The 24,634-nt window shown below is 37.6% G+C and overlaps 1 protein-coding gene and 1 long non-coding RNA gene across 5 annotated transcripts in view; one reads left to right on the plus strand and one right to left on the minus strand.

The window, feature by feature from the left end:
- The window catches only part of LOC144585842 (uncharacterized), a 757,174-nt gene that overhangs the window by 595,831 nt on the left and 136,709 nt on the right, over positions 1–24,634 (plus strand). The gene's annotated exons all lie outside the window — the stretch shown is intronic.
- The window catches only part of LUZP2 (leucine zipper protein 2), a 484,579-nt gene that overhangs the window by 2,083 nt on the left and 457,862 nt on the right, over positions 1–24,634 (minus strand). For all 4 annotated transcript variants that reach the window (XM_072985873.2, XM_020790416.3, XM_072985874.2 and 1 more), the window contains 2 exons: positions 23,186–23,275; positions 2,655–2,735 (listed from right to left, as the gene is read on the minus strand). In XM_072985873.2, the coding sequence (XP_072841974.1) occupies positions 2,655–2,735; positions 23,186–23,275 (171 nt within the window). The remainder of the gene's footprint in view (positions 1–2,654; positions 2,736–23,185; positions 23,276–24,634) is intronic.

The raw sequence follows: 24,634 nt of genomic DNA on the forward strand, positions 1-24,634 counted from the left end.
TTCAAGCTTAAACTGAAGAAAGTAGGAAAAACCACAGGGCTACTCAGATATAATCTGAATTAAATCCCTTATGAATACATAGTGGAAGTGAAGAACAGATTTAAGGAACTAGATTTGGTGAACAGCGTGCCTGAAGAACTATGGATGAAGGCTCGTAACATTGTACAGGAGGCAGCAACAAAAACCATCTCAAATAAAAGGAAATGCAAGGAAGCAAAGTGGCTGTCCAATGAGGCCTTTAAAATAGCAGAGAAGAGAAGGGAGATAGGGAAAGTTACAGAAAATTGAATGCAAACTTCCAAAGAATAGCAAGGAGAGACAAGAGGGCCTTCTTGAATGAACAATGCAAAGAAATAGAGGAAAATAATAGAAAGGGAAAAACCAGAGATCTGTTCAAGAAAACTGGAGATATTAAAGGAACATTTTGTGCAAAGATGGACATGATAAAGACAAAAATGGCAGGGACCTGGCAGAAGCAGAAGACATCAAGAAGAGGTGGCAAGAATACACAGAGGAATTATACCAGAAAGATCTCTATGTTCCGGAAAACTCAGATACTGTGGTTGCTGACCTTGAGCCATGGAGAGTGAAGTCATGTGGGCCTTAGAAACATGGCTAACAACAAGGCCAGTGGAGATGATGGCATTACAGTTGAACTATTTAAAATCTTAAAAGATGCCATTGTTAAGGTGCTACATTCAATATGTCAGCAAGTTTGGAAAACTCAACAGTGGCCAGAGGATTGGAAAACAATCCTCTACATCCCAATCCCAAAGAAGGGCTGTGCCAAAGAATGCTCCAACTACCGTGCAATTACACTCATTTCACATGCCAGCAAGGTTATGCTCAAAATCCTCCAAGGTACGATTCAGCAGTATGTGGACCGAGAACTCCCAGAAGTATAAGCTGGATTTCGAAGGGGCAGAGAAACCAGAGACCAAATTGCACTCTGTCCTCTGAAGATGTCGGCCACAGAGACTGGTGAAACATTAGGAAGAACAACCTTCAGAACACGGCCAAGGAGCCCGAAAAACCCACAACAACCATTAGATCATGCCCGTGAAAGCCTTCGCGAATACATTTGGTGGATTATGGAGAAAGCCAGAGACTTCCAAAATAACATCTCCTTCTGCTTCATTGACTATGCAAAAGCCTTTGACTGTGGCAAGTCCTTAAAGAAATGGGAGTGTCTGACCACCTTATCTACCTTATCTATAGAGAAATCTATATGTGGGACAGGAAGCAAGGCTTAGAACTGGATATGGAACAACTAATTGGTTCAAAATTGGGAAAGGAGTACAACGAGGCTGTATATTGTCTCCCTGCTTATTTAACTTATATGTAGAATACATCATGTGAAAGGCAGAACTGGATGAATCCCAAGCAAGAATGTTCGAAGAAATATCAACAACCTCAGATATGCTGATGATACCATTCTGATGGCAGAAAGTTTGTAGGAAATAAAGAACCTCTTAATGAGGGTGAAAGAGGAGAGTGCAAAAAATGGTCTGAAGCTCAACATAAAAAAAAACCAAGAGCATGGCCATTGGTCCCATCACGTCCCAGCAAATAGAAGTGAAGATATGGAGGCAGTGACAGAGTTTACTTTCTTGGGCTTCATGATCACAGATGGTGACAGCAGCTACAAAATTAAAAGACACCTGCTTCTTGGGAGGAAAACTATGACAAACCGAGACAGCATCTTGAAAAGCAGAGACATCACCTCGGCAACAAAGGTCCACATATTCAAAGCTATGGTTTTTTCAGTAGCAATGTATGGAAGTGAGAATTGGACCATAAAGAAGGCTGACCACCGACAAATTGATGCTTTTGAGTTGTGGTGCTGGAGGAGACTCTTGAGAGTCCCCTGGATTGCAAAGAGAACAAACCTATCCATTTTGAAGGAAATCAACCCTGAGTACTCACTGGAAGGACAGATCCTGAAGCTGAGGTTCCAATACTTTGGCCATATCATAAGAAGAGAAGACTCCCTGGAAAAGACCCTGATGTTGGGAAAGTGTGAGGGCAAGAGGAGAAGGGGACAACAGAGGACGAGATGGTTGGACAGTGTTATTGAAGCTACCAACATGAATTTGACCAGGAGGGCCTGGCGTACTCTGGTCCATGGGGTCATGTATAGTCGGACACGACTAAACGACTAAACAACAGCAACCCTACTCAGAATTATTCTCCATTGAACTGAATGGGATCTATTCTGAAATTAGTATGTCTAGGATTGTGGCCTTAATTTTAGATTAGATTAGATTAAAGCCTTGTTTCTAATATAAAATTGAAGCCACAATCCCAGACATACTCATTTCAGAATAGATCCCATTCTATTCAATGGAGACTAATTCTCTAATATTATATTTTATGTTGGCACCATTGGCTTGAGGCCAGTAAAAATGTACTGTACACACACACACACACACACACAGAGAGAGAGAGAGAGAGAGAGAGAGAGAGAGAGAGAGAGAGAGAGAGAGAGAGAGAGAGAGAGAGAGAGAGAGAGAGAGAGAGAGCATTGTGGCATTGAAATTATCTATTGTGCTCAAAAGAAGCTTTAGACGAAGTGGACATTTCTGAACAAGAAAATATTGAAATAGCTCCAGAGCAGCATTTGACAACCAGTTTAGATTTAATTAAATTTATACCTGCAAGTCGTGATCTGTTTCTACCACCTTTAGTTGAGGAGAGGTTGAATTGTTTCGGCTTCCTAAACAGATCTTGCCATTCTGGAACAGAAATTATTGAAATTATGCCATATATCTTGATTTAAACATCCATAATTCATAATTTGGTTCTCAATTTTCTATTGTCATAACTGTGCACATGAGAGGCAGTGGAAGACAGGAGAGCCTGGCATACTCTGGTCCATGGGGTCACGAAGAGTCGGACATGACTTAACGACTAAACAACAACATGCATGTGAGAATGAGCCCTACAATTTAATGTAGGGTTATGATTCATCATGTCTGAACTAAACTTTGGGTTGTATGCTCCAATCCAGGATTGCAGAAAATATGGTCCTTTGGTTTACAGAAGACATCAGAGCAAGAGCAGGGGAGGAGGGGGGAATCTATCGGAAAATTGAACTGAATGATGCTCAGGGGCACATGTTTTCAGCGACTATGCATGTGAGCGTCTCCCTTTAAATACTACAGAAAATATACTTGAATTCATATCCCTATAAAATGCTCCTTATTTCTAATATGATAATTATGTCATAAAACAATAGGCATTCTCACAAACAGTGAACATCTCTGAGAGAAAAAAGTATTTAATTACTTCCTTTATAAAAATGTATCTGCACATATTACTCTATGTTACTTAATAAAAGCTAATTATTGTTTCTGTGGCTGAGACAAAGATATTAACTGGTAATTGACTGCAGTGCACTGAATGCCCAAGCTTTTATTGGAACGATGGTGCAGTTAAATACTTTCTGAATTAGGATTACTACCTACAGGAAGTGATTTGAATTTAAAAAGTATTTTTAACAATATTTTAAATGTGCATCTAGTATGCATTTAAGTATCTATACTGTGCCAGAAACAAGCAAAGACCACAAAATGTTTCATGTCATCAGTTATATTTTCAAACGTAAGATAATATCTCATGCAAGCATACCATTTATTTCATATTGGTTATATATATATATATATATATTCAGTATGCAATGTATATATGTATAATAAATGTCACCCACGTGCACAATGACTAGATTAGTTTCAGTTCAAGTGATACTGTTACAGCCTATATTCACAAGCTAATTAACTTTGTTACCTAAGAAAGTGGTAAGGACCATTACCTTCAATAGTATTAAAAGTATACATATTAGATAAATTCATGGATAAGAAGTCTGTCACTGGCTGCTACTCACAATATTTACCTATTATGGACTACATTTAGGGGTGTATGCTGCTACTGATTAGGCCTTAGTTCAGTCAGCACTTTCAAGAGAAAGTCATTTGCCATTCCCTGATGAAAAAAGAGATGAGGACACAATTGCCCATCAGTTTTCACACTTCTCTGAATTTAGGTTCCCCACTCAAAAATGTTCATGTACAGGTGTAGAAGTATTAATTTTAAATTAATCTGCATGCAAGGATTCATATTTTTATAATACATATAGAAAATGCACATCTAAAAAGTATGCTAAAACTAATGCAAATTCTTGTGTAGCTTTTTTTTAGAAATTACAGAATTAAATGCAAATGGGATGAAGCAAATGTATTTTGAAACACAGGGGAAATTGGCATGAAATAGAAGCAGAACGATCTTTCTTGTCACTATCCCTTGCTGGAAGCTAACACCTTTTGGAAGCAACAATGGTAGGTGGCTTTCAGCGTTTGCATGTAGACATTCGAGAAATACCTGGCTGGCCAATGTGGGAAGCCATTTCTCTGATCTAGCAGAGATCTTCTTATGTTCTGAAAGTATGATTTGGTGACCCATAATCCACATCCTTCTATTCAGTTGGGTCTGGCATTTGCTACCAGTGAAACAGAAAAGCAAAGAAAAGGAGGGCTTGTCTTCTTCTGCCATTCTTCCAAAGCACAGGATCAAGTGGGCCTCAGAAGTTTTCTGTCCAGATTTCCTGCTTATTGGCATAGTATCTTTGGGGAAACTGCAATTCCTTTTCTTTTCAATGATGTTTTGGCTGTTACTTCAGAAACCTGCCAGGCATGTAGGCAAACAATGTCCAGATATTACCTGTCTTTTATAGCAGGAACATTTCTTATGTCCGACTATGGAGAACTCAATCCCACTGAATTTACTGAGATTTAAGGAGCAGTCTTCAGTAGCCAAGATCGCTCAGGGCTAACTGAAATGACACCAAGCTGCTGAGCCTGTGCTGAATCCAAACCCTCCCAAATTAGGCCTGTGGGAAATTACTTTGGACCCCCCTGACCCTGGCCTAACTGACCTGGCATAGTGGCTGTGAGTCTGGGCTGAACAGACTCCATATCTTTTTGGCTCTTATTTTTTTTGACTGATCTCAGCAAGCCCAATAAGTGTGTTGATAGATCTGAGATCAGCCAGCAGAAGGGGTTTGTACCCATCTAAGAAGCCTCTGCTTGTTCCAAACCCGCTCCTGCCAGTGTATCTTTGAGTTCTGATTGCACTGTTACTCCTAGATAGGTGTGTTTTATGGGATGTAAATCCTTTTTTGTGCCATCCTCATATGCCAAGATGAGAATCCACGCAACTGTCCTTCTTGCCCTATGATACAGTGATGTATGTATTTTGTGGCACTGTCAGCATGAGAAGATATTGAAGAGATTATTTTTTCCCCAGCAAACCAAATGTACCTGAACATACATTATGCTTCATTACAACTAAAGCAAATTGCTGAAGAGGAAAATGATTGTTTTGTTGCCTGGTCTTTAAGTATTAAGAGCATCTCAAAAGTTGCCTGTGTCTTTTTTAAAGACGAAGGCAGTCATTCTCTGCTTGCTGTATGTGCACTTTGCTTCAGAAAGCAAAAGAATACTATATTCTATATTCCTTTGGAGTTCCTTATTGTAGTGATAGGATGTTATGCAGGATCTGACACAATTCTTAATCTCCCATGTCTTCTTCTCCAAGTTTAGCAACACTCTGTATTGACAACATGTCATACACAGCAGCTGCATTTACTTATAACAACAACAATAGCCCTATCAGTGTCAATTGATGGAGACAAACAAATATCTAATGTCAAACCAGAGCAAGATAATTTATGAGGAAGTGATAGCATTCTCAAAAGAAGAGTGACAAATGACCTTTTGTGCAATCAGCTGTGCAACTGAATAATATGACCTTTCACATATGGATGGAGAAAATGGTTGGCATTTATCTTAGATGAGATCAAAGTTTCAGCAAAGTAAACTTTGCTTTGCTCCATGTCATGTGCTTGCCACACCCATTACTAAAAGGCAGACAACCTACACACATAATTTCAATTGATTTTGTCAGAAACGTTTGAGAAAGCTCATCCCAACACTTTCAGATGCAATAGGAAAGAGAAGGCTGCCAGCAAGATCTATACATCTTAGAAAACATCTGGGGCACTCTGACTTAAAGTATTAGTCACAAAAATGAAATCTCTAGACTTGGAAATAGAATAAAAGAATTAGAGAAAGAAACACAGTCAGTGAGGTCATACTCTTGTATATGCCGTCCTCAACTATGCCTGTAATTGTTTTAATTATCAATAGCCTGAAAGCCCTGTTTCTTTTTCCTTTTCTCATCTACTCTTTTATTTTTTGCTTTCCTCAAAATACCCCCAGTTAGGACTTTTTATTATACCTGACAGGAAAGACCCTTCACCATTTTTCTGTCTCACAGTCAGCAAAGAAAATGAGTGTGTCATTTAGGAGGCGAGCGAATATGCAAAGCAAGGTTGAAAGGGATAGAAAGGCTACAGGTCCAGTAGCGCTTTTTTTTTGTGGACTCCATTTTGTTCCTCTAGAAAGAGCAAATAGATGTTATATAAATCTCTTACAGCAAAATGGAGGCAGCATTGGTAAGAAAAAATGATCAAATTACCCACCTCCCTAGGACTCCCTATCTTCATTTTTCCCATTAAAGCAATGAACTCCCTATGTAGTAAAGACAAGATTAACAAATTTTGGAAACCTCTCTCAGGTTCCCTTCTACATACAAGGAGTTCAGTCCATTTTACTAAATCTGGAACAAAGCTCAGTTTTATAAATTCCCTGTGCTGGTTTCCCACACTTTTACATTCTTTTTCTTTAAAAAGCTTGGACATGCAGAATTTATTCAGAAACATGAGACCATTAAAGACATTCCACGGGCCTTCTATGGATGCCTGAGAACAAAATGATTGAAACAGAACCTGTGCAGATAGAGTAACCGTTTTCACATATCACTACTGGCATATTTTACCCCATGGTGCTGAATGTGAGAAGATGATTTTCTACTAATAGAAATAAGTTTGAAGTGAGCTCATTAGGTGGAGCAAGCACCACTTAAAGTGCCAAAGTCTACAATGCAAATGTTGCAGAAAACCTGGTAAGGAAAGCAAAATTAATGTAGTGATTTCTAGTAGAAAGGGCATTATGATCTAAATACAAATGCAACTCCCAAATGAAACAGAATCCATTGGCTGAAATCCTGTTGTGCAACTTTATGCGATATTAGGCTGATGACAACATTAGCCATAGTAGCTTTTCATCATTTCTGATCCCCTATCCCAAAGATCCCAAATTTCCCTTGGGATTCCTTTCAACAAAAGGAAATGATTGGAGGCAGCAGAATGAAGGGGAAGTTTTAATTTCCAAATACAGTGGTGCCTCGCATAGCGAGGTTAATCCGTTCCGGATTAACCTTCGCTATGCTGAAGCATCGTTGAACGGATCAAAAAAACCAATTAAAACGTATTAAACATTGTTTAATGCGTTCCAAATGGGCCAAATACTCACCGTTCAACGAAGTTTCGTAATGGCCGGCAGCCATTTTCGCGCCCTCGCCTCGCTTAACGAGGGCGCGAAAACGCTGGGCGTGGCCATTTTGGGCCATTTCCGGGCTTCCGGCGGCCATTTTGGCCGCCGAACAGCTGATCGCAGGGCTTCGTTTTGCGAAGATCGGTAAGCGAAACGCTTACCGGTCTTCGCAAAGTGAATTGTGCCCTATAGGAAAAATGTTAAGCGATCGCATTAGCGATCTGAAAAAACGGATCGCTATGCGATTTCATTGTTATGCGGTGCGCTCGTTAAGCGAGGCACCACTGTATTGCTGGCATTTTAAAAGTCATCCTGTCGTGTTGATGTTTTCCCTTCAGTTCCTTAGGCTTCAACAGCTTCCAGATAACAGGGGGGATTGCATGAGAATCTCAGGATATTTGGGAAGGCACTGCAATATTTCATTAGCGATAAAATTTCTGTAGCTGTTGATGTCACCAATCTTACACAGTGTAGGTTATGTCATTGGATTTCAGCCTTTGTTGAATGGTAGTTTAACAGTTATGCAAGTCATCAATGTAAATTATGTACATTGATTAGGTAAGGGTAATCTAATATTAGCAATCAGTTTTAAGCCCATATAATGACCCTGTTCACATGTAATGTTAAATTATGGCATTATGAAGATGAAATGAAGAAGACATCCAGAAATAGGTCAAAAGCTTCTATTTTCATATTATATTAATTACACTTAAACATAATGTTCACACTCTAAACTGAGGAATGACATGGAAAGTCATCCTACATATAGTGAAAGTGATTTCTTAGACAATGTGGCCTATGCTTCAGATAACAAGAATCTGAATTTTATTTTTAGTTTCAGGAGTGTACTAATTTTTAGCACCATCTTTCCTAGTTGCAGCTCAGAAGCAACTGTCATTGTACTCAAAAACGCATTTTCAAGGCTGTTGTGCAACATAAAAAGTATTGTGGCCTTATTTAAGAAATGCATTTCACTAAATAAGAATATGTCCTACTGAGAACTGTTTTATGTATGTTTTTAACTTAGCTGTTCACAAAATATCAGGAATCAGAACAAATTAAAGCAAAGCTACTTTTGTTTATATTAGATATATTATTTCATTTCAGCATTTTAATTGCAACATCTTATTATGTGTGGGTGTGAGTGTACATTATAGTAATTCAGAAAATGAGTACATTTAGTCTCCAACTGTCTAAAAATACATTTAATTATTATTGTGTGGTTTTATGAAAGTCACTTTACAGAATATGCCAGGCTAAAATTCGTAAACCCAAGGAAGAGATTTTCAGGATATTAGTATCAAATATTTTCTCTCTTTCATTTGGGAACCATATGGAGCACTTTGAATGAATGAAAAGAACTAATAGAAGACTCTCTATATTATTAACATAGATGTGGAAAGAACAAGAATAGATTTTGAAAATCTGGATGAGGACTTGCATGAATCTGTTTTTGAAAAATAAATATGCAGTTGACAAAATTTGATTTTATAAATCTTGTTAATATTATCCAGAGATTCATTAGGGATTAAACTTAATGTGCAAGGAAGGGAAATGCACTTAGTTTCCTCCTTTCTGTGTCACACTGAGCATGCAGACAGCAGTTCGGTGAAAAGATGAGCCTTTTCTATGCATGGAGGCTATCCAAATCAGCTAAGGTTCTCCTCTTCAGATTGTAAAATAAGGATGAAGAAGTTGAGGCTCTGGGTTGGATATGCCCCTTATGGCATCCCAATCTGACCTTCTAGGTATCTTCCTGTTATGCCAATGGCTGGTAACCTCATCTTTCTGAAACTGATGTTGTCACTTGACAAGAACTAGGTGCTCACCTTTTCTGTAAAATATAGCACCCTGGATATTTATTTGGTGCATCTGTTTTTCATCCAACTTTCTGCTGTCATGAATTTAAGATCTGGCAGTTCATCAAACACAGATCTACTTACTCTGGGCCACTCCAATGGGATCTACTCATGCATTTACTGAAGATAAATATTAACTAAATCAAACAAGTAATAGGATTTTAATACAATGTGTAATCCACCTGAATGAAAAATAAATACTGACAGTGTTATGTTGAATCTAAGATAATGGACAATTACACTTTATAAGAGACGTGGCTCTATCACCACTCCTGCTGCTTTGTTTCCTTCCTTTCATCATTGTATAAATAACATGAGGCAAATCACAGACTGGGCCAGAAAACTCTCTAACCATCATGTTTTGACTTTATCCTGAGAACCATGTTCCCACTATAACATCATAACTTTGATTGTTGTGTGAATTGGAAAATGATGATGTCACATTTTGCATTGTTTACATTCATATGCATACAAAAGAAACAGTAGCCAGAATCTTATTATTTCTGTATGCTGGAGTAACTCTATCAGCATAAATCAGTGAATTGTAGGTAAGGGGTCTACTGTTCTGTTCCTCTTTGTTTGAGCTGGTAAGTAATAGGATTCTGGCCAGTAAGGAAAACAATGGAACAGAAGTAAGTCTGTCTCTCTACTACCATCTCCTTTGTCAAAATAATTACCGTAGTCTACTGAGGCTTCATCGTTTTCCTAAGGACATTCTGGCTTGGAAAAAAATATAGTGTTTAATGTTTGTTTTAATTCTCTTTGTCAAACGCATGCCTTGGGATTTACAGGGTGAGTTTGCAGTCTTCTACCACAGAATTTTAATCTGGATTTTCATTCTGTATAAAAGCATAATAAGAGAAATACAATTCCTAACATCGGTTTCTGGCCCCTGCTTTGGAAGATTAAAGCAAACCACCTTAGATGTGTAATATCTACTTGCCAATCTGAGAATCTCAAGAAATATTTTAGGGTCAATGTCAAAAAGAGGGCTATATTTTTCCTGTGGCTGTTCTTATTATTTCTGCTTGGAGTGATGGAAAAATAAAGCATGTGGATGTGAGGGCAGAGGGAATAGGAAAGATAGATGAGGCTGTAAACCTCAGAGGCTATTGTATTAAGTAAGGAGGGGACCAATTCGAGAGGCAATGGCTGCCATGGAAATACCTCGCGAGTGACTGTTGTAAAGAAAGCAGGCATTCTGTCATGTTAAGAGCAATTTACTAAGTATGACTAATTTTCATTGGGATGGAAAACAAAATGATTTTATGCCATGTCAAGGCATTTGGTGAAGGCCATTTGAAAGCAAATGCAAGGAAATATGAAAATGAGTAGTTCTGTTCTTTAGCTACTGGCACAGTTGCTATAATGCTACACCGCATCATGAGATTATAGAGATGGCATAAATCAATGTAATACTGTTGGAAGTCCTTTGCAATATTAACACAATTTGGGTTCCCCAAAGAAGAACATTCTAAACTGGGTGAAATGCTTTTAAAATTATTAAAAGTATTTACCAGTTTCAACTAACAGTGGCAGCAGTGTACTGCAAGAAAACTGAATAGACACATATATACATGCCAAGAGCTCATAAAAGTTGTTCTGAGCTCCCAATTCTTCCTCCATCAGTTTGAAAATTTTTGTCCAGCAAAAAAAGGGAGGAACAGTTGTTCCACCCCTTACATGGGCATCAAGCAGGCTGACACTGCATGTGCAGCTCTTCTGTACAGTCCTCCTTCTGTGTGAGGGGTTTCCAGCCAGAAGCTGCCTGAGGAATGGAAAGAAAGTGAATTTTGTTTGGCATGCCCCCCCTTCCCGCCCCCAGGATAGGATGTGCCCCTCCTTTCACAATTGGGGGCTTACTGAACAGAATTCCAGAGATGAGAGAGGAACAGGCTTCACAAAGGCATTTGTCTGCTCGTTCACCTTTGTCCTCTCAACTGCAAGCTCATGAGGTTACGTGAGTATACTCATGAAAATTGCCCTCTTGTCAATTTGAGTAATGTTAATCTGATGAGATATCTCTGCTGACAAAGGTCCTCATAGTCAAAGCTATGGTTTTTCCAGTAGTGATGTATGGAAGTAAGAGCTGGACCATTAAGAAGGCTGTCTGCTGAAGAATTGATGCTTTTGAATTGTGGTGCTGGAGGAGATTCTTGAGAGTCGCCTGGAATGCAAAGAGAACAAACCTATCAATTCTGAAGGAAATCAACCCTGAGTGCTCAGTGGAAGGACAGATCCTGAAGCTGAGGCTCCAGTACTTTGGCCATCTCATGAGAAGAGAAGACTCCCTGGAAAAGCCCCTGATGTTGGGAAAGTGTGAAGGCAAGAGGAGAGGGGGACAACAGAGGATGAGATGGTTGGGCAGTGTCATGGAAGCTACCAACATGAATTGAACCTAACTCTGGGAGGCAATGGAAGACAGGAGGATCTGGCGTGCTCTGGTCCATGAGGTCACGAAGAGTCGAACATGACGTAATGACTAAACAACAACATATCTGATGAGATATTTCAATAAGTGATTTCAGGAAATCTTTCTTCCATTTTTAATATCTTTAATTTGTACAAAATGTTTCCCCTTGAGAAGCAAAGCATGCACACAGCTATACGTGTGCCTAGATCATAGAAATGTACACATTTGTCACTTTGGGGTCCTTTTTCATATGGAAACATGTTTGGCAGTGTATGCTTCTCATTCTGGACATAACCCAGAAACATGTTTTTTAATCACAAATTATAGGAGGGATCATGAGCAGTTCCATGAGACACAGGATGGGAAAATCGATGTTTTCATTTTTTAAACTTCAAGAAGCACATTCCTCACAGATTCCTTATTAGGCAAATTCCGGATGAAAAGGACCTCAATCTGACAATGTGACCTTAGATATAGACGGGAACTTGCATTTTCCATGTTCTCTGTGCTTTTCATCTTGTACCAGACAGCTAGACATGAATAAAATGACTTTAAAATGTACAATCATTTAACTAACTTATATTATCAAACTGCTTATATTATCAATGTTTCAGATAGCTCTGTTTGAATTTCTGAAAATTCAGTTATTAATTAATTGAGCTGTATGACATCTATATCATAATGCATTGCAAAACAAAGGCCATCTGAAGCTGATCTGATTACAGAGGATATATAAATTGAGTGTATTCGTATTTGTACCTTTATAAGGTCAATATCTATCAAGAAGGTATAGAACAGTACTTGTTTTCACATTTATTCTAAGAGACAAAGTAAACAGTGTCTGGAATTCTAGTACATACTTCTGCTGGTGTAATACCATTAGTGTAACTTTTTGCAATGAACTGTCACAAGTTAAGAGATCAGTGTAGGCATTATCTATTACACAGCAGGTCACACAACTCGTATGTGACAAGAAATGCCAATCTTTGTAAACTGTGGCAATTAGTCACTGCAAGTTATGCCAATAATGTTGCGCCAACGGGCATGACTAATAGGATTCTGGCTGTTACATTATAGGAATGTAAATCTTCCTTGTCTTGATCTCACATTTCATTATGAATTTTGAAAAGCTACATTGGTGCCTCTGTTAGAATGTATCTATGGCCCAAGTTTGTTACTTTAAGCTAATTTCCTAGGGAATTTGAATCATTTTAAGCATTCTGTAGAACAGTGATTCCCAACCTTGGGTAACCCAGGTGATCTTGGACAGCAGTTCCCTGACGTCCTCACTACCAGCTGTGCTGGCCAGGATTTCTGGGAGTTGTAGTCCAAGAACACCTGGGTTACCCGAAGGAGAGGTTTCCCATGGACAATGACATTCAGTGTCTACAGGAGATTTCTTTTCTCTCCCCCCACCATGCCCCATGTCCCAGTATATTTGCTACAGTGAGGTCCTGGATTCCCCAGACCAGATTTCATGGGGAATGGGACTATGCCAGCAATACTTCTTCTAATGTCAGAGAGATGTAGCTCAATACAGTCTCAGCTGAATTCTGAAAGATGTTATCTATATGATGCAAACATATCTAAACACATGTTGTTTAGATTCACACTTGCACATGTAAGTTAAAATGTATTTTGTGAGCATATTTACACCTCTACATTATCTGTTATGACAAATGTGGTTGAACTCCCTAGGTATATACCCAGGGGATCATGATGATACAGGTATATCTATCTTCCACACAGTGATAAATCTGTACCTTGAAATATGCTTACAATATTTTGGTTCTGCTTACAGAATCTTATATTACAAAAAGATGATCTTACGTGATTAAAATATATTGATGTAGGCAGTCCTGTTTATAACTAACTGGTAGAAACTAAGAATATCTTCATATTGGTGTACTTTCTTTTTTTAAAAAAAAGTACATTCATGATGGAACAATTATTCTCTTTTTACAGAGAACAGAAAGAGAGAATATGGAAGCTGTGAAGTAAGACATTAAACTAGCTGGAACAGAAGCGTGGCTTATGCCTTAAAACATTATTCCTTCTTGATCAGTTTAGCATGCTGTTTGATCAGAAAATAAGTATCTAGGTGCAAAAACTCAAGTGATGAAATATGCAGCTTGATCAGTAAAGTACGTAAAAAAAAAATCCAGCAGTTCCAGTAGGTAGCTTAGCCAGTGAATTATACAACACAAGCTGGAGAGGTACACAGCTGGGAGCATAAATTATGACAGTGGATCAGTCAAGTGTGCATCTTCATTAAAAGAATCTGGGAGGAAAAAAATAAAACAGTAACACTCAGGATGCCTCTTGACTATTAAGCTATGCAGTCAGATCTTCAAACTGCAACAATGGGGCTATAAAGGTATTCAGCTAAATCCATGAAGCAGGACTCTGCTTAAGTAAATGGCACAGTGCTGACCAGTGTGATATCATGCAACCTGTTTATGAATGGGAATGAAGCACATCCAAACTAAAACAGTTCTGGGAGACCATTATAAGCACGAAATAGAATTTTTAAACTCAAAAGATAATTATTAGGCAAAACATGACTTTTGAACTAGACTCCTTTATGAATGGGCCATATCCATAGCAATACAGAGAATTCCAATTCAAGGGTTAGCCATGTAAGTCAGATGCAGTGAAAACAGCAAAAAGCCCTGTGGTACCTTTGAGACTCACAACTATAGTCTAAAATTTAGCAGCTTCTCTATGAGAGATGCTCTTACCTCTTTTTTGTCATTTGGTTAGGTTTTTGCTCTGCACTGACTTCATGCTAATCAAACAGCAGTTAGTTACCAAACAACTGAATTGTGACAATTGAATGGTTGAAACTATGACAGGATATAGGCAGCAACATTGAGCAAGACAATCCCCAGGCACAAAGCAAAAAACAGTAATTTTAGTAATTTCACTGTAATTAACCAAGAGCACTTCTGAATGTTTTAAAATATATTTTCAAATATTTTACAACCAGACACAGAATCCCTTTGCCAGCACCAACATATATTTGTCCAGGAAGGAGTTTTAAAAGTTCTCCTCCTGAGAGTCAACCAATTGGTTCCTCACTGAAAGGGTCAACCACAATTCAGATTCCTCCAGACCTGGAGCTGATTTCTTTTTCCCTTTGAAGATTAGTATTAGGAGCTTCCACTCAGAAATCCTGAGAGAATGTTTATTGAAAGCCCTCAGTGCTGGGACAAACACAACTGCTCTGTGCTTCTGTAATGAGGATTTTTTTTGGAGCACTGTCTCTTCATTACTTTCTTTAAGTCAAGCCTGTTCTTTCGACTCTTAAAAAAACCCATGTCTTTTGTCTATTTCTGTGGACTTTCATTGCCCTCCAAACACACCCCTTCCTGGCAGTGAAGCTGCAACAATGTATCTACTTGGCAATGCTCTTCCGGTTGAGCTTGTTCCAGTCATGCTCAATCTTATAACAAAGTGCTTGCTCTTCCCTTTAAAAGGTCTTTTTTGAGGCTCAGTATTTCAGCCCCTGCAGCCTATCCAAATGTGATACAGAAATATTCTGAATATGCCTCACAACATTATATGCTAATTCCCCGGAGATACATGGCAAAATGTTCCCCTTTTCTGGAGGACTGCCACACTTTCTTTAAAGCAAGCCTTTACTATCAGTAAACAACAGTGTGTCAATCACAAGACCATACTTGTTCCCCTCTCTCCACCCTCTCTATCACATTTTCTTTTACAAAGAGTTTGCAAAGAGTGTGTGTATTGTTTGTTTGTTTGTTTTCCTGACCTACCATTTGGATTTTTATGTCCCTCAGAATCTGAATCATTAATTACTTCTGCTTTGATTCAGACATCTACTAAATCTTTCTGAATCATTCTGATTTGACACATAATATGGAATTCAGGCAAATTCTAAGGCTTCCTTTGCTTAGAGAACAATTTTCTTCCTGTAAGGAACTACAGAATAACTAAAGTTTAGTTTAAAAACTTGGTCAACCTCAAATGGGAATTGTGACAATGACTACTTTCCTCCTGTCAACAGGTCTGCTGTGCCAAATGGCAAAAGGTGAGTGATCAAATTATGAAGCTAAATGCCATGGGTACTTAGAAATATGTGCATGATTTGGTCCATTGCTCCATGTCCTTGGTCACCAAATGATTAATGATTGTAAAAGATGTGCTGACTGCAGGAACACACTGGAAATAAATAAAATGGTTATCATTTTTGTCTTGTAGAAAAAGGAGACTGAGGACAAAGAGCTAGAAATCTGATGTGAGGCAATGAATGTAAATAGCTGAAAACAAACCAAAATGTTTTCTAAACTATTGGATTCTGATTTCCACCTCGCTTTGATTCTTTATAGGAAGCAATACTGAAAGTTAGGGATCATAATCCTGAAGACAGATTGCATGAAGGGAATGGTGCATATTGTATTAGGAGTTATTCAATTTGTGAGTGATTTCATAATTGTTCCTATAAGCTCATGCACTGTATTCAAAATAGCAGCAGGTTTCCCTGTTTGTCCCATGGGCCCAAATAATGAAGTGGGAGATCTTGGTAAAAAACAAACAAACAAACTGCCTTTTTATTTTGGATTACAAATTCTTAGTTTGGGTATGTGCAAAAAATGAGCTAGCAAAATACTCTGTGAACTAGTCCAAGAACACTTATGAAAATGTATATGAAAAGATGCTTTACAGCATTACTTTTAATATAAAAATGTTCTCTTTTTCTTCCCCTTTCCTTCAAATCCATTCACCGTTTTGTTCAAACAAATATGACTTTAGCAATTGTTACAGATTCAAATCTCACAGAGGGTGAACTCCATCCCTTTTGTGTAAATGTGTGGGGTGGCCAGAGGGGAAGTGATGTAACTCACATAATTGTGAACTCAGATATAATAAAGGCTTAGTGTAAGTGATATTGTAAGAGAAATTGTAAGAGATAGTATGCAGTGCTGAGCTTGCCAAGACATCTCCCATTGCAGAAAAGGGATAGAGCAGCATAAAACTGAACTGGGTAAATCACATGGACTTCTAACCTAAATTGAATTGTTACATTCTGTTTTGTATGGACATTTCTCAAGAACCTTAAATAAAGGCATACTTAAATATGGCAATACAACACATATACAATACAGTGGTGCCTCGCTTAGCGATGTTAATTCGTTCTAAAAAAATCGCTGCTAAGCGAAACGTGGTTTCCCATTGAAATGCATTGAAAACCGGATAATCCGTTCCAATAGGAACGAATTGCCGTCCTTAAGCGAAAATTGCCATAGGAAACATCGTTAAGCAAAACGCGGTTCCCCAATTGAAATGCATTGAAACCTATTCAATGCATCTCAATGAGGGGAAAAAAATACAACAACAAATTTAAAAAGAGTCAGAACAAAGTCAAATTTGGATAACAAAGGGTTTATTAAGTGCACTTTATGATTTCAAACATTTTAAACAGTAAACTTTAACTTTATAAATAACAGAAAAACATTTAAAAAACAGCAAACATGAGGCTGTTTAAACCATTGTTAAGCAAAACAGGGGACCCAAAATTTAATTGCTATGCAAAGCATGGTCCCAACCATCGCTAAGCGAAAATCGCCCACAGGGACCATCGCTAAACGAAGTGCAAAAACGCTCCAAAAAGTCATTGTTAAGCGATTTCGTCGCTAAATGGAGCACCTGTTAAACGAGGCACCACTGTATTGAGGTGTCTGCATAATCCAGAAGAAAATACACACTGATGTGAAACCTGTTTCTTTGTTCAGTTTTCTCTTCAGCTGCTAATGTAATTAAACAATGAGTTGTTCATTTCTCACACAATACCATTTAATACGGTTTGGGCTCATTAATTACATATTGTTTCTCTATCTACACAGCTTCTTCTGGATCATTATCAGAAGCAAAGTTTAATGAGAAATGCTAACCCGAATATATTCACACTTGGTCCTACTTAACTGCCATTTATCTTCAGATTTAACTACATATAACTTTTTTTAGCCAGTCTTGAATGTGTTACTGGGTTTCTATTGCTTTCCTTCTAATGAGAGAAGACTAGAAGATTTCAGAATGGAAAAACGTTTAGAGTTTGAGTTCAGAAATGCAGCCCAGCTTGTCAAGGAAGTGAACTTTTATTCTATCAAACCCAAGAGTTGCTTTGTAACATCAAATGCTATTAGTGTGTTAATTTTAGAATTGTATTACTAAGTGTTTCTCCATTGTGCATTTATAGTAACTTGGTATTACTTTAATTGTCATGCCACCCTTTGGTGGAATCCTAGGATTTATATATTTTTTTTCAGATACTTTTGTACTAGGAGTTCTCCCTCCTGTATCAAGCAGTTTGACTGACTGGTCTAAAGGCAACCCAGTCACATCCTAGCAACAAAACAACCCATCAGGTAGGGAAAGTGATGTGGAAGTTTGAGCATGCAAATTTAACTGCCATTTTGAGCATGCAAGTTTAAATTTATTAGCTGTGGATGCATTTAGATGGGATTCAGGACTGATCTTAGGTAGTGGCAAAGAAACTGAAGTTGGTAGAGTTGTTTTTGAAGTGAAAGGAAAAGCCCACTGTCCATCTTACAAAAAAATGGCTTTCAGGGAGCAGTTCAAGGATAAAAAAATTATGGCTGGACAAATATCATCCATTTTGACACTGTCTGAATTATTGGTCCTATAAATTGCAAGTAATTCTCTTTGAGCTGATTTGTTACCCATCCACTTTGATTTGTACTTGAATATTTTGAAGGATTTGGACATATTTACATTTGTCCAAATAGTGAAATAACATGAAAAGGGAAAAATAAATGACTCTGATGTGGGATGGGGGTGTGACACTCAATTTTATCAACTACTACTCAAACTTCAATATTCAGGCAAAGCACCTGTAATTTTCTTCACTTCCTCCTCCTCTTCTTCCTTCCCTTCCTTTCTCTCCTCTACTTTCAACCATGTTCTTTATTCCAATTTACTCAATTTATTCAAGAAAAATGTTTGTTGAAGGGGGAAGAAATACCTCAGTTTCAAATTCTGAATCCGAAGTACATCCCTAGTTTTTTTTTAAAAAAACAACCTTTTGTTGAAATCAGCAGAATCTGAAGCACCTGCATATTATTACAATGGGCATAATTCTGTTACTGTAACTTTATTCCAATATTACTCAGATCAGGCTCTGAAAACATTTAATTTATATTGATTAAAAGCTTCATATTCTCCCATTTTTTTATTTTGGGGCTCCCTTCGGTTCTTGTTTGCCCTGCTGAAGCCTTTGGAAGCCTCAGGACTTTAGCAGTAAAAAAAATTAAAAATAACCACCTGATTGTCACTCATAATCCTGATCCTAGAGGCAATTTTTAACTTTTAAAGGTTTACCCTCCTCCATCTTGATGCTCCCAAAGACTTCCCCAGGGCAAAAGAGAGCCCTAGGGAGCCTTGAAAGTGATGCAGTTTTTAATTAGTGTAACTTAAATATATCTAGCACCAAATCCAAGTTACACTTGCACAAAGTTATGTTAACATGATTTTGCCCACAGAAACTTTGAGTCTGTTGGGTTATAAGTTCTTTGCCTAAAAACAGGGAATGCATAAAGCTTTGACTTTCAAAGAATTATTTCAGCTGTTCAAGTTTCTGATTTTGTGGTGGTTTACATTTCTACTCAATTCATCAGATAGTTTGTTCAAAGAACCCCTAAAAGATTAAAAGTCAGCAACACTAATTTGAACAGTATGCTAGTATTAGATGACCAATCAAAAATACCACATAGAAAACAGAGTGAGTGATTTTGAAACCCTCTGGATTCAGTCACATTGCAACTCTTCCACTTTTGGTGAACCAGAACACTAGAGCTCCTTGGCAAAGAATTCAAAGTCCCGCACAAAAGTACAGATCTGGGTAGAATGGAGTCATGAAAAGATAACTTTTATCAGACTACTGTAACTGTGCAGGACTGACATCATTCTAATCTCCAAATACGTAAAACAGAATTGCCTCTATCGATTTATAACTATTTCATTCTATTAGTTTTTAGACAAATAAACAACTAGTAGATAAAGAAGAGGAAACCACACACAGTCAACATCAGAGCATAATACACCTGTTCCTGTGTAGCAAGAATAGCTAAGCAGACACAACAGGGGAAAGAAACAGGTTATCAGGACATAGAATAAGATCTTGACAGTTGGCATGTGTAGAACAATAGCAGCTGAGAAAAAAAGGCAAAATGTTTCATGATATCAAGAGAAAAACACATATGGTGTTTTTTAACAGATGTATTTAAAGAGAGATACACTGGTAGAGTGAAGGCATTGGATTTTGGTATTTGAGAAGTTATCCCTATTCTCAAAAGAAACATCTATATGTAGAGGGACCAGAAATCCCTTTGTGCATCTCTTTGGCATAACCGAAGCAGGAAAAGTGGCTCTGGAGATGGCGTTATTAAAATGAACCCCTCAGGAGGAAGGGAAGGACAAAGAGGAACTACTGTGCTGGAATACAGAACCTAGTGGATAAAATCCTATTGGGATTTTACAGCAGTGTACTACAAATGGCATAGCTTTCAGGGGTCAAAAGTGAAATGCCTAAAGAAATCACCATAGACGTTATCTGTCATGCACCAAATCATGTGACTGCACAATATAGACAATGTCTGCAGTGATTTTTTTTTAACTTGGAGGTATTCTCCTCTAGAAGTTATGCTGCTTCAATTAGTCTCCAAGGCATAACTAACAGGATTTTAGCCAATGTTTATTTGAAATTGCATTTATTTAAAGATTGAAAACTATTGTTCTTTCTCCTTCTGTTTACTGAGAAACCTATTGACAATTCATTATTTATTATGTCAATTTCTCCTTATATTTTCTTTAGTTCTAAACCTTGATTAATACTGCTCTGTTGTACAGTCTAATTAAATTTCTAGGAGCCTGGGGTCTGCCTGCTGTGCCAGGACACAGATAATTATAACGCCTTTGAAATTGATGATGTTGTATCTCCTTTTAGTTCATCTTAATTGTTTTTCCGAGGACGTAATGCATCTGTACACTTTTTTTGTTCTTAATGGAAAAATTATATAATTACATTGGAATGGGTCCAGACTTAGGTGCATGCAAGTAGATAGGGATTTCTTTTTCCCTTCCCCTTGTGTCTCCATGAAAATGCTATCCATATATCCAGAGGACCAGGATTCCCTACCAGTTGGGGTGCACTGTGATGCAGGTAAGAAGCAATGGAAGACATATTCAGGATTCCATTGCATGTGTTCTTCAGCAATCTCCAGCATCACTTTAAACTATACCTGTGGGAAAAAATGAGTTTGATGTGCTTTTTTAATAGATTGGTTCATTCATTTATTCAAGGAAGCATTCTTCAACTTTCTTACAAGGTTTCCCCACATAACAGCCATACAAGGTAACTTTGGCTTATGAAGAAACATTAGCCTAAGGTTGCACAACAAACGTCTTGGTCAATCGGGGATTTGAAGCTGGTTCTCTATAGCCATTGTCTGACATTAAAAAAAGACATTTTAAAGACCAACAGATTTATTTGTGTGCATGAATTCACAGATCAACATCTATTCAGATGTTTCTAAAGAATTGGATTTTGACCCACAAAAGCTCTGAAGTAGCTTTTCACCTGCAAAAGCTAACACTAAAATAAATCTATTAGTCTTTAAACATCACACTATTTCACTTTTTAATTTTTTCTTTTCTTTTTGTGAACATGGTGAGGCACACTAACACAGTTACTTCTCTGAAAAAGAAATAGGTTTGTAGAAATTGGAAATAAACACACACACACACACACACACACACACATCAAATATCCTAGAATAGCACTAAGTCCAAAACACTGTGGAGGATATACAATGGTAGCCAGGCATAGTTGCTGCTGCTTTTGCCTTTTGCCATGATTGCATAAAACAAACAACTGAAAGAAAAAGGAAGCACTTGTTCTATTGCCATTGTTAATGATTATGGTGTGTGCCTCTTGCTTTCCCATTTTTGCATTTCTCTTGCTTGGTACCTCAAAAAAGGAAGGTACCTCAACATGCCAGATGCAGGGGAGGGGTATCAGGAGACAGGCCTCTTGTTGTCTCATAGGCTCCCAGAGGCATCTGGTTGGGGCCCCTGTGAGATACAGGGGGCTGGACTAGATGGGTCCTTAGACTGATTTAGCAGGGCTCTTCTTATATTCTTACGTTTATTTTTCCCTTCAACTGTCAACAACATTGTTAATGATGGTTTGTGGCATGTCCCTTCCTTTCCTATATCCATATTTCTTTCACTTGTTTATTTTTCCCTTCAGTTATCAACAATTGAGGCTTGCTGGTACAGCAAACCACTAAATGATGAAACATAGTTTTTCAGTTGTTTATGGGAAATGTATGTCATTGTTGCAAACTGCAAAGACAGCAAATTGCCAGGATTTGCTGAAGGAATTTGGTGAGCTACCTGCTTATTTGATATACATTTCAGACCTCTAGGTGTTTAATGGTCTAGGACTTTCCTTTTTTTTTCTTCCAATTTTGTGCTTTCTTTTTCCTTTTCAATGTTTACATGTCCAGTGTTAAATTGCTATGAAAGACATACTTTGTGCAAGGCCATGTTATTTTACACAGACATTGCTTTCCCTGTGATGGCTTTGAATGGAGGATTAACTGGTTGTCCCATAGTGACTTGTAGCACTGTCCTGTTCAAACCTCATTTTCTCAGTGGGGCTTTTAAATGAATGGTTGCGCCTTATTGCTTTGAATGTGTTTTTGATGCTGCTTTTGCTTACTGCCTTTCATGATTCTATTTGTTTCATTTTTTTCAGTATTTGTATACTTACTATTTTTTGCTTTATATATTGTCTTTTAATGCTGTAAGATTTAATATGGGTCCATACTAAGGAGAAAAGCAGGGTAAAAATATTTTAAACAAAAATTAATAAATGTATTAGAATTTTTTTTTTTAAAAAAAAAGTTTTAAATGGCATTTTCACATGTGAATTTGGCAAGTGGATTCTGGCAAATTAAAGCATATGTCCTCTTGTTGCATTTCACTCTGATAAACTTCTCAAATCTTATGAATTACATTTTTCTAGCAAAGCCAGAGAGAGTAGGCGCTTACATAGAAAAGCATCCCATTTGCAGCCCCCAGGAATAATATTACTATTTCCCCCTAATTTAACATTATGCATCCTATCTTAACTGCTACACACCTAAATATGCATACATTTGCATCTACTAGCATCAAGAGTTGATTCCCAGTGTGATGTAGTGAATAGATTGATGCACTAGGACTCTGGAGAACAGGGTTCAAATCCCCACTTGGCCATGGAAACTCACTAAGGCAGTGGAACTGGTGAAACCATCCCTTAAACATCTCACTTACCTTGAAAGCTCTAGTAGAGTCACAAGTTGGTTCTGACTTGACAGCATACAACACACACAGCATTAGGGGTTTGATTAAACTTCCACATGAATTAAACTTACATCTTGTGAAGTGCAGTCCCAGGTACTTTGATTATTATATACTCTTCTTGAGGAAACCTGAGGAGTCTCTTTGTCTGCAGGAGCTCTTTGCTGGAAGGCAAAAAGAAAAAATATTTGGAAAAAAATGGTACCGTCAAATATGTATTATTTCAAATAAGGTTGTAAACAATTACTACCTAGGAATCAGAGATCTTTATTACAGCATGATATTCAGAACAATAGCAATTTCATGGATTAAGTTTCAAAACCATGACTAGAAGAAAGCTTCTGAAAGAGAAGTTTATTGGCTCTCTCTTTAATACAGTCCTGTGCTCCTCCTGAGGTGATGAGGACAGATGGGAAAGTGGGAAAGCACTATGGGAAGATTTTCTTCCTATCCTTGTTTCATATTGGCTTGTGTTTTTCCCTCTTATCTCACTGAAACACGTATTTTCCCTAACTTGTGAATTTGTGCATGTTGTCTAAATAATGCATTTTCCAAAGCAACTAGATCTTGTTTGTGCATTTTTCAATTTTGTGCACTTTAACTATTCATACTTTAAAGAGTGCTCACAGTTCAGTGCACAATTGATGTCTGCAAAGGACCTGATATTTTATTTTATATGTTTAAAATATTTTTACCCCACCTTTCTCTTTAAAAAAAGGACTCAAGGTGGTTTACATAATTAAAAAGACAACGGAAAATAAAATCAATGCCAAAAACACATTTAAAAGGCACAATAACCCATTTAAAAATCTCTCTGTTCAGCAGCCAGTCACTAAGGGAAATCCTGCCTGAAGAGGAAGGTCTTTGTCTGCTTGTGGAACAGTAGCAATTATGGGAAGGAGCTCCAGAGTCTGAGATCAGTGGCAGAGAAGGCCCTCTTCCATGGTCACACCAAACACAACTGTGAATGTGGTGGGACTAAGAGAAAGCATTTCTAAAAGCACCTAGGTGGGTGATGAAGAGGAGATCCCAATGGCCAGAAGTCTGCTCATACAGTCATGGATGCCATTCTTTAATTATATTTTACGGGGATTATTTTTTATTATTAAAAAATCTGCTTCAGATATGCTTTGGCTTTTTTAGAGGCTGCTCACTCAAATAATATCACAATCTCATTATAACAGATGGTAAGATATGCAATTACAAAGAATACATTTCTAATTACAATGTGCCACAGAATTACAAAGAACACACTGGTGAAAATCTGATTTATTTATTAAAAAAAAATCTAATTAGTAACCTAGTTATGTAATAAACTATTACAATGCACACACGGGTAAAGGATTCCACAAAGTGCACCTAGCTCTTTATCTAATTTGTCTCAGTATTTCCAAAAGCTGCAGCAGTTTTTTTATTTTATTTCAGGATTGTTTGGGTGAAATTCGCAGAGATCTGCATTCAGCATTACTTTCACAAATTATAGAGACTTGCAGGTGAGACCTTTTCATGCTTGACTGAAAAAT

The sequence above is a fragment of the Pogona vitticeps genome, chromosome 1 (genome assembly GCF_051106095.1).
Source record: "Pogona vitticeps strain Pit_001003342236 chromosome 1, PviZW2.1, whole genome shotgun sequence".
Classification (NCBI taxonomy): domain Eukaryota; kingdom Metazoa; phylum Chordata; class Lepidosauria; order Squamata; family Agamidae; genus Pogona; species Pogona vitticeps.